The sequence below is a fragment of the Tripterygium wilfordii genome, chromosome 9 (genome assembly GCF_013401445.1).
Source record: "Tripterygium wilfordii isolate XIE 37 chromosome 9, ASM1340144v1, whole genome shotgun sequence".
Classification (NCBI taxonomy): Eukaryota; Viridiplantae; Streptophyta; class Magnoliopsida; order Celastrales; family Celastraceae; genus Tripterygium; species Tripterygium wilfordii.
The window spans coordinates 15,801-27,280 of record NC_052240.1 but is presented as its reverse complement, the minus strand read 5'-3'; the positions used below and the strand labels follow the sequence as shown (position 1 = coordinate 27,280).

Genomic DNA, 11,480 nt, shown 5'->3' with positions numbered 1-11,480 from the left:
CTCCCTAGGAAAGACGGGTGCTGCAAGGAGCTAATCGATGCTCTTTCGGGAAGATAACTTCTGCGAGATACTCTTTAGAGAAGATGAAGAAGGCGTTGGGAAGGAATGAAAATGAAGTAATTAGGGGATTAGGATTTTTTTCATTCAACTCATTAGCCACGTGGATAGTTGTCCTATGTGAACTCTAACATATCATTCCAATATGTACAAATTTAGCCATCTCACAAGCCACATCAGACTTCTCCGTCGTCGATCAATTTAGGGACAACCGTTGTACTTTCCAAAAATTGGGATAAAAAAAATTTAGAGACAAAAATGAAATCACATTTATAATTAAGGGACAAAAAATATATTTTTATGATAAAATAACGTAAATATCAAATAATAATAAAATATTTTGGACAAAAACGTAAATATGAGACAAAATAAATGGTCTTTCCCAAAAAAACCACGTACGTTCTACAAAACGAAGCTCCCCCGTTTTTGCCAATAAATTGGCTCCCCTTCGTCGTTGACTGTCATTGGCCAGCGCTTGGACGCATCGTTCACGAAATCTTCGTGTTTTCGATTCTTCACTGCGTTCGCTTCACTTGCTCTTGTTGCTCCATCTCACGCCATTTACGTTTACTTTGATTCTGAAAGTGCAAAAGGTCTTTTTCCATGCTTAAATCTCTCTCTTTTCCCCTTCAAGATCTGCTTTCTCTTTCTCGGTTAACTTTGATTCCTGATCTGGTTTATTCTATGAGTTACTCTTTCATGTCTAATTGGATATTATTCTGCGTGATTTTGAATCAGCAGATGCAGATCGGGTCAATCTCACATCCGACTTGAGGCTCTTTAGTTCTTCATTTTTCTTCATTACATCTCAAATCCATTCAATAATGTCTCTTTAATTGCTTGTTAGGTAGGTCTAGTAAATTGTACTAGTGATCACTGTAAAAGGAGTTGGAACGCTGACATGTCTTCCGTTCGATTTGATTCTACCAAGCAGTACTATGCCACGAGCAGTCTCGTGGTGGGATATGCACTCTGTTCGAGCTTGCTTGCTGTGATCAACAAGTACGCCATCACCAAATTCAACTACCCTGGTCTCTTAACTGCCTTACAGTACCTAACCTCTGCATTGGGTGTCTGGGTTTTGGGCAAATTTGGGTTTTTGCATCACGATCCCTTCACATTGGAAACTGCTAAGAAGTTTCTGCCTGCTGCAATCGTGTTCTATCTCGCGATTTTCACCAACACCAATCTCTTGCGCCACGCGAATGTGGATATTTATAGTGTTCAGATCCTTGACGCCCCTTTTGGTCGCAATAGCTGATACCGTGTTCAGGAAACAACCACTGCCGTCAAAGCTCACCTTCGCGTCATTGGTGATCATTCTGGGTGGTGCTGTTGGGTATGTTGCTACAGATTCAGCTTTTACTTTGACTGCCTACTCATGGGCATTTGCTTATTTGATAACAATTACGACAGAGATGGTTTATATTAAACATATTGTGACAAATGTTAGTTTGAACACATGGGGTCTTGTGTTCTAAAACAATTTGTTGTCTTTGATGATGGCTCCTTTGTTTTGGTTGCTAACGGGAGAGTATTCTGAAGTGTTTGCTGCTTTGGGGTCTAATTCTGGGAATTGGTTTCAAATGAGTGCTCTCTTAGCTGTGTCTTTGTCCTGCGTGTTTGGTTTGCTCATCAGTTTCTTTGGGTTCGGAGCCAGGAAGGCAGTATCCGCGACTGCATTTACTGTTACTGGTGTGGTTAATAAGTTCCTTACAGTTGTGATCAATGCTATGATTTGGGATAAGCATGCAACACCATTTGGTTTGGTTTGCCTCCTCTTCACGCTTGCAGGAGGTGTTCTTTATCAGCAGTCAGTTATTAGAGGAGGAAGTGCTCCCCCACAACGCGAGTCCACTGCACATAAGGAGACTGACAGTGAATTTGAGGCTGATGATTTGGAAGAGGGTGAAGGGAAAGGCACAACTGATAAACTTGTTTCAATTTGAGCAATTTAGTGTGAGATCTTCACGTATGCTACCTTTATAACTTGAGTTGTTAGAGCACTCTTCTTTATTTATTTGCAAATTGTTGTATCATGGTGCTTTGGCCTTTTATATGGTTGAAAGTTTGTTTTGCGCAATTGGCTTTGATCTGACTAATAATACCAATATTTCTTTGAAGTTTTCTTCTGGAAATTCAAAAGCATAGCTAAAGCCCCATTCTCCAGGAGGAAGGAAAGAGAAAGCACTATATGGCCTCCGCATTAACTTTAGAATACGGCCTTAGAATCCAACTGTCCTTGCCTATGATAGGGGCGGGGGTTTACTTTGCTGCCCTAAGCGGTGGCTAAGCCAAGAGGTTGCATTAGTGGTACGGAATTCAATTTTTTCCCGTACTTCTGAAACAACAGGAAATTTCCTTGTTTTCTGTTATCAGAACATGAAATTTCACTTTTTTGCTCGTGGGTTTACATTTCTCGATCCTTTGGAGCATAAGCAGAATTTCATCTAATGTACGTGCCATAGTATTGAGTGTAAATGAGTTCTTAAAGTCAAATGCCTTCAGTAGACAGTTCATAACTTCTAAGAGTGATTGGTTGGCTGCATCAGTGGTTGGCTTTTGGATTTTCCAATATCTTACCATGGTTTGCTTGGTACTCAAACCCCTGCTAGAAATATTGAAAGTTTTTTACCTAACGGTGATAGTAGATGACTTTGGTTTTCTTACATGTGTAAGTATCTGTTATTGTTGTTGACTTGCATGGTTGACCACTTATGTTATCTAATCCTCTGTTAGCTGCTTTAATTAAGTCTCTTTATGTTGTCCTAATATTTTGTGTACTATTACTTGTTTAGCCCTTTGCCTTATGTGTTGGTAGTTGGGGTTATTCAGTAATTTCCTATTTCTAGGGTTTGGTTGTAAAGGCTGTACAGCAGCCGTAGTTGAGGTAAGTTGCTAATGAATGAAGGAGAGACTTTGACCCAAAACTCTGTTGATATTGATTTATCTGATTAAACTGTTTGTAGTATTGCCTGTGATTCTACTTCTAACAGTTATTTTATGAACTTTAATATATCTTGTCATACCGAGTTGTGTTAATAGATTATATCATAAGAGCAACGTTATTCTAATCAAAATGATATTTTTGTCGTTGGATCATGGATGCTTCACGTCTTGTGATCAGGTTGTTGTTTTAATGGAAATGATAGACGGATTAAAAGGGAAAATTAGGCAGTCAGCAACAAAGGAGGGGCGAATCCTTCGACTATCATATATAAATGGATAGAATTATAGACAAGAACCTCCTGATGCAAATTCTTGTTCTTGTAGTCTCGCTCGATTCATAGAGCTGGAGATATAGATGAGTTGTGGGATAGTGAGTTAGGGGGAATACAAAGAGGGTCGTAATTTGTAGACTTTAAAGCGGTCTCCGTGTCTGTGATATTAATGGTCTCTGTAATGCTGTTAAAAATAAGCTAAGTAGTGCGATGATTTATTTTATGCGTTTGATTGCCACATCACCTTCAAAAAAATGTTTTGAGCAAAAAAAAGCCACGACATCACTCCAAGTGCCACAAATGTTATTCCGGTGTCAGGTGTGATCGATGATGCCTGAAATATGATCATATTGAGATTTAAAATGAGAGTGACTAAGTTAAAAAGAGACTCATCTCATCTTTACTTGCATGCTTTCAGTCAAAGCCCAATGCTAAACTTTTTTATGTTCTTGAAATAGAAAGCCCAACAATCCCATTTTAACGAGAAACTATTAGAGCGTCTACAATGGGATGATTTTGGAGTACTTAAGATGATACTTTCTTGATAAGTTAAGTGCTAGATGTTCACAATGAGTATAATGAAGTGTATTTCAAGTACTTGAAATGTTATTTTTTTGTTAAGTGTAGCGCTATATGCACACAATGAGTTAAAAATGACACTTGAAAATTTAGTTGTGGAAAAAAGATACTTGAGAGTTAGAGCATCCACAATGGGATGATTTTGAAGTACTTGATATGATACTTTCTTGATAAGTTAAGTGCTAGATGTTCACAATGGATATAATGGAGTGTATTTTAAGTACTTGAAATGTTACTTTTTTGATAAGTATAACGCTACATGCACACAATGGGTGAAAAATGACGTTTGAAAATTTAGTTGTGGAAAAATGATACTTGAGAGTTGAAGTATGTATATAGTTGATGAATAGTGAAGAGAGAGATGATAAAAAGGAAGAAAGAGGTGATGAAAAGGAAGAGAGAGATGATAAAAAGGAAGAAAGAGAAGATGAAAAGGAAGAAAGAGAAGATGAAAAGGAAGAGAGAGATATGAGAAGGAAGAAAGAGATGATAAAAAGGAAGAGAGAGAAAATAGAGAAAGTGAGTATGGAGTGTTGGAATGTATGAAGTGTTGATGAATAGTGTATATTGTGAGATTTAATCATCCAATTAAATTGTGCCACGTAGGATAAAGGAGGAGAGAGAGAATAATTTTGAAGTGCTTGATATTTCAAGCATCACTGTGGATGCTCTTAGAGTATATATATAGTTGATGAATAGTGAAGAGAGATGATGAAAAGGAAGAGAGAGAATATTAAGAGAAAGGTGATGAAAAGAAAGAGAGAGGTGATGGAAATGAAGAGAGAGAAAATAGAGAAAATGAATATAGAGTATTGAAATGTTGATAAATGGTATTTATTATGGGACCCGTTCACCCAATTAAATTGTGTCACATAGTAGAGAGGAGAAGAGAGAATAGTTTTGAAGTGCTGGATATTTATTTTCCTACTGTGGATGCTCTAACAAGCCGCCCAATTCGTTTCCCGCGCTGCTTGTATTCTGTTCCTTTGTAGTTGAAATTGCATATATTAATATTCATATTGGCAAGAGATACTGAGCAGATCATGAAATTATTACAGGGTGCTCATAACGTGGTACTGTCAGCTGAAAAAACGCAAATGAAAGGTGTCTGTTCCAAACACAACAATTCTGTCTCTCTCTCGGTCCCAATTCCCAACTCATTCAACATCCACACGGACTGACTCACTATTTAACACGTTTCGCAATCACATCTCTCCACTTCAACACCCAACCCAAGGCTTAATTAAATCGGGCTTATTGGGTCTTTGAACGGTCCCAAATTCCATGTCATCTACTATTGGACTAGACCCACCTCATCTTATATGTCATGTAATTATATTTTAAAGTTTGAATCTTTTATAATTTTTGGAAAATGACTTTAATACCACTTTTGTAGTAACCGGTTTTCGTCCGACCAAAAATAGTAATAACAGAAAAATAAAGATATGAAATCCAAAATAAAAATTAAAGGAAGGAAAATGAAGTTCAAACTTGTGTTTTTGCTTAAAAACCCGTGGGCTCGTAAATGCAAAATTTAAGGCCCACTTCCTAAGTTTTGACCCAATTGTAAAAAAACAAAACGCTAAAAAATATCTAAAAAATAGGGGAATTAAATAAATAATAAATAAAAACCTTAAAGACGGAACATGCAGCCCGCACAACACACAAAAGAAAAAGAAAGAAAAAACAGAGAAAAGGGGAGAACAAAGAAAAGGAAGGAAAAAAACAGAGAGAGGGAGAAGGAGAAAATCGGAGGACAGAAAAAGGGAGTATAAGAGAAAAAATAGGGTTTCGTTTTCTCCATTTCTAGGAAGGTAACAATTAGCCTTATTTCTCTGGTTATGCATCTCTGATTCCATCTCCGCATTTTCTTAGTCCTATTTTTTGAAGAAGACGATGATGTATATTCTCTAGTTGCATTACATCAATACATTGATGTTGACTGAATATTTATATAAGCGGTTGATAATTACTAATTAGTCATTTGATTCGGCAACAGAGACAGCTATTGAATATCTTCCCGAGACATGTCTTGTGAACCAGTATTCTTTTCACCACATATAATCTTAGAGTGTGTTTGGATTGAGGGATTTGGAGGGGAGGGAATGGAAGGGAAAATACATTTCCCTCTCATGTTTGGATAGATAAAAAAAAGAAAGGAAAGAAAAATAGTTTAATTTACTAGTTTATCCTTAATTTTTATGTTTAAATATTATGTCCAAGGGTAAAATAGGTTTTAAACTTATAAGTAGCTTAATTAGTAACCTCTTCCCTCCAAATGACTCCATTTTAGGAGGAAATAATTTTGACAAAAATTTAATGAAATCTTCCTCCCAAATCCCCTCAAATCCATTCCCTCAATTTTTTATAAACTATCCAAACAAGGGAATTGGAAGAAAACTCCATTTCCCTTCTCTTCCCTCCCCTCCAAATCCCTCAATCCAAACACACTCTTAATCTACCAACTACATTAGGTTTTTCTTTGAGAATGCATAATTTATAGTTTAGGAGTTACTGTTTTTTCCATTGACACACGATCTAAAAAAAACCTTCTCTCTTAGATAATTCTCTTAATTTTTTTACATAAAATTCACATGAGACAACGTACCCACACCACGAATCACTACGATAAATTGGGTCTATTGTGGGGATTTAAACATATTTTCGTGGATACATTGTGTCTACATGAGTTTGTTTTTCTTGGATCGTCTCACTCAATAAGACCTAGGCCCAATAAATTAAAAGACCTCTTATTGTGGTAGGGATATGAGCATACATATATATCACACAATTTATTATTACCAAACCGATGTTGTATTCTTGACAAAACAACACATAAATTGTAATTAAAAGAAGCCATGGATAGTTGTCCCGAAACACCCACTTGTCTATAGGCACAAGTAGATTACATTTCATTTACAATTAGGTGAATATATATATATAAAAGTATCAAATGCCAAGTTTCTGTTGCATACAAATTTTAATTGGAGCTATACTATTTGCAGTTTGTTAAACAAGTTGTCATTTCATTGGATAAATCAATCTCTATAATTCACAAATTTGTGCAAGTGTAATGAGAATGACATTTTCATTATGATTATAATACCTTGCCAGCCACTTATGATTTCCTCACCGATTCTGGTAATTTTTAATGTCCGAAAGTTCAATGCCACTGAGAAACAGGGAAATTACTAATTAGTGTCTCTCTCTTCTTTTTTTAAAACTTTTGTAAAAAAAGATCATAAGAAAGTTAAAAATGCTCAATTAAATTATTGAGTTCGAACAAGTGGTAAAACCGTAAATTAAAAGAGATATTTCAAAAACAAGAGAATGAACAGGAAAAAAGAACAAAGGGAAATAAAAAAACCAGATCAGCATACACACGGTCTGATAATTTTTATGCATACACGAAAGCAAAACCATTGCCCTTTATTTTGTTTTTTTTCAAACGCCCCCTTTCTTCTTACTTTCATGCCATCCTCTGCTCTCACTTCAATATCCACCTTTTCTTGTCTTTCCCTCACATTAAGTCATTAACCGTACCTCACTCACTATCTCTAACTCTCAGACTGGCCACGCGCACTCTCTCTGAATTCGGAATATGGAATCCATTGGCGAGGGTGAGGCCACAAAACTTGATTTGCTTCAAATCTGAATCTCATCAATGATTCAGGAGCACATATAACCAGACCGACACTTCTTGATTCCAATATGTTGCCCTACGGAACATCCACGTCAGCAGGGAGCAGCAGCTCATCCTCCTCCACAACCAAGCCGCCTGATATCGATGGACTACTTGCCGGCGCCGGGTACAAGGTCCGCTCAATGGAGCTCCGACAAGTAGCTCAGCGCATGGAGCGCCTCGAAACTGCTATGGTTAACTCCCCTGCGGAACTTTCCCTTCTCGCGTCTGAAGCCGTCCTTTACAACCCTTCAGACCTTGCCTCCTGGGTTGACTCGCTGCTCTCCGAGTTCAACCAACAACAGCCTCCGCTCTCCCTCCCCTCCGATCTCCCTGATCTTCCCGATCTCATTCACAATCAAACCCCTATAAGTACCCCCTGGGCCTATGACAGCGCCAGTCACCAGCAATTGACGGTTATTACCACCGTGGAGGAGGACTCTGGCATTAGGCTGGTCCACACGTTGATGACTTGTGCGGAATCGGTGCAGCGTGGTGAGCTAGCATTGGCAAGATCCTTAATCGAGGATATGCAGGGCTTGCTTAGGCGCGTCAACACCGGCTGCGGCATCGGGAAGGTCGCCGGCTACTTCATCGACGCTCTGAGACGCCGAATTTTCGCTCAGGTGAGCTGTTCCGTAGGTGGGGAGTCCCCTTATGAAAACGAGATCCTGTACCATCATTTCTACGAGGTATGCCCTTACCTGAAATTCGCGCACTTCACCGCAAATCAGGCTATTCTGGAGGCTTTTGACGGTCACGAATGCGTCCACGTAGTCGATTTCAATTTGATGCATGGATTACAATGGCCGGCATTGATACAGGCCCTTGCTCTTCGTCCCGGTGGGCCTCCCTTGCTCCGTCTAACCGGCATTGGCCCACCCTCACCGGATGGGCGCGACTCCCTCCGTGAAATCGGGTTAAAACTGGCCGAATTGGCCCGTTCGGTCAACGTTCGATTTGCCTTCCGTGGCGTTGCTGCTTCAAGGTTGGAGGACGTCAAGCCGTGGATGCTCCAGATTAGTCCTAAAGAAGCCGTGGCGGTGAACTCAGTAATGCAGCTTCACAAATTGCTCGGGTCCGACCTGAGCCGAAATTCCCCTGTGGATGTGGTTCTGGACTGGATCCGGAACCTGAATCCAAATATCGTGACTGTCGTGGAGCAAGAAGCGAACCATAACCAACCCGGGTTCATGGAGCGGTTCACAGAGGCTCTGTATTACTACTCCTCAATTTTTGACTCGCTGGAATCGTGTAGGATTCAGCCGGCGAAGGCCTTGGCGGAAATGTACATACAGAGAGAGATATGCAATGTGGTGTGCTGCGAGGGATCTTCTAGGGTGGAGAGGCACGAGCCCCTGGCTAAGTGGAGGGCGCGGCTCGGAGGAGCCGGGTTGAGACCATTGCATTTAGGGTCCAATGCTTTCAAGCAAGCCAGTATGCTACTGACCTTGTTCTCTGCTGAAGGATACTCAGTAGAGGAGATGGAGGGGTGCTTAACCCTCGGCTGGCATAGTCGGCCTCTCATTTCGGCTTCGGCTTGGCAAGCCACTCCTGATACGAGCAATAATGACATTAACAATAATACGTAGTAACAATAATGCTATGTAAATTTGTGTTGGGAGTTTTTTTTTTTTAAATCGCAACATTTTCTATAATTTTCTAATTTGATTTAAGCCATACATAATTTTTTAGGGATGGGGTAACTCCTTGATGGGTGAGTTGAAAAGTAAATCAATACAATACAAAAAAGAAAAAGAAGAAGTTAAAAGACACCGTAAGATTCATGATGACTGATATAAATGCTCTTCAAACGCTGTGCGTGTTTCAAAGCCCTGCATGTAAATACTGTAAGTTATCCAAACTAAGTTATCCAAACAGTAATTTCATGGCACCAAATCCAAGAGTCTTTTTCATAGCATTTTTACTAGTTACAAAATGCTCCAACTTTTTACAATTTTACAAATTTTAACCAGTTTTTTCTTATTTTATCCCCAATCAATTATTGATATGCCAAGAATACCCTAAATAAATAAATTGTTATTAAAATCATTCTCATTAAATAAATAAATTCAATTTATTTAAATTGATAATTGATTAATTAATTTATAATCTATTATCATCTTGAATTTAATTAAATTCATTATATTAATTTTATAAATTAATTTGTATGTTTGGATACATCATATACAACTAATATATAAAATACCCCTGCATGTAATTTGTCACAACATGCTACAAAGCCCAAATGTTAACAGTAAAAGTTCAACCAAACACCTACCCAGCATTCAGGCAGCATATCTGCTATTAAAATTGTCCAGCATTTCTACTACCACCATTTCTACTAATATATCTGCTACTTTCAAAAAGCTTTACCAAACTAGGCCAATATATGATTTCAATGTACAGTTCATTTTACAACAAGGGTGTTGGAGGTGCAACCTGCGACAAGAGAATGAGCTCTCTCACAAATGTGAAGTTAGCAAAAGTTGGGTAATAGTAGATTAGTTAGTTCATCCAAGTTAAAAACAGTATGAATGAAATATGAATAGTTAAGTATCTTGTTATTACTTATTATGAGGTATGTTTTGCGTGCAAGTGGTTGTCCGCACGCAACGAAGCAAACGAGGAGGGCGGAGATAGAGAGAAAAATGTGGTCACGGGTGGGCCTGACCTTGTATTTCCTTTCACTGACATGATGGGCCATGTGCGATATTTGAATCAGCTTTACAATGTCAGTCATTTGCCATCGTGGTGTGTCATGTGTGTGACGACATTTTTATCTCAAAAGTTTAGGTACACCATATGAATTTATTAGAAAATTAACGAAAATTTATTATGTCTATTCATTTTCGTGATTCATATATAATTAGGATTATGTTTTCATAACTCCTATGAAAATTGGGGGTTCTAATTCTTTTCCCTAAGTTTAGCTCTAATTCTCAATCAAAAATCATATTAAATCATAAATTAAAATGTGTTATTAAGTATTTTGATATTTATAATGATAAAATATAATTGATTTTGAAATTTTTTTTTTCTAAATCCTAAATCTTAAATCATAAAACCTAAATCTTAAAGAAAAATAAATTCAGAAGAGAAGATGGGCGTTGGTGAAATATTTATTGGTGCTTAAATTGATATGGATTAACTGCATGGATGCTCTAGCAACCATGATTCATCACAAACACATATTACGAGTGTGTTTAGATTAAGAGATTTGTGTAGAAGGAAAGGGAAGAGAAATAAAATTTCTTTCCAATTTTTTTTCTTTTGATGGTTTTAAAAAAATGAAAGGGAGGGATTTCAGGAGAATTGGGGGAAGATTTCATTACATTTTTTGTCAAAATACTTCTTCTGTACAATGGAGCCATTTGAAGGTAATTGATGACTAATTAAGTTTTTTATAATTTAAAAACTTATTTTACTATTTTACATAATACTTTTAACATAAAAATAATGATAAATTAATAAATTAAGTTAATTTTTTAATTTTTTTATCTCTCTAAACATGAGAGAGTGTATTCTACCTTCATTTCCATTTCATTCTCTCCCTTTCCCTTTTTCTTCTCCTCCCTTTCCCTAAATCCAGACACACTATAAAGCAAATATCTACAGATCCAGTCAAATGTAAAAAACTAAAATGAATAACATTAATGCATTATATTTTAAATACTTTTGACTACATTAGAGTGGATCATCCGAAAACATTTTACATATACGAAATTAATGGGCTTCTCAACGAAAATTCATTCAACTTCGTTGGGCCACATGTATACAGTTTTAGAATGTGACTGTTGTTTAAAACCTAAACCCAATCCCCTAAAAACATGGGATTGAGTTTTAGAGTATATTTGGATTGAGGGATTTGGAGAGAATGAGAGAGGAGGGAAGAGAAGTAAATGAATAATAATTTTTCTTCTCTCTCATGTTTGGATAGA

The 11,480-nt window shown here is 37.4% G+C and overlaps 1 protein-coding gene and 1 pseudogene across 1 annotated transcript; both read left to right on the top strand.

Moving 5' to 3' along the window:
* The first annotated feature begins 467 nt into the window (after nucleotides 1-467).
* Nucleotides 468-2,180, top strand: LOC120005128 (annotated as a pseudogene).
* A 5,036-nt stretch (nucleotides 2,181-7,216) lies between these two features.
* LOC120005091 (DELLA protein SLN1-like) lies at nucleotides 7,217-9,161 on the top strand. The gene has a single exon (XM_038854546.1). It carries the CDS (start codon nucleotides 7,569-7,571, stop codon nucleotides 9,129-9,131), a length of 1,563 nt encoding a protein of 520 aa, XP_038710474.1. The 5' UTR covers nucleotides 7,217-7,568; the 3' UTR covers nucleotides 9,132-9,161.
* Nucleotides 9,162-11,480: the final 2,319 nt, after the last annotated feature.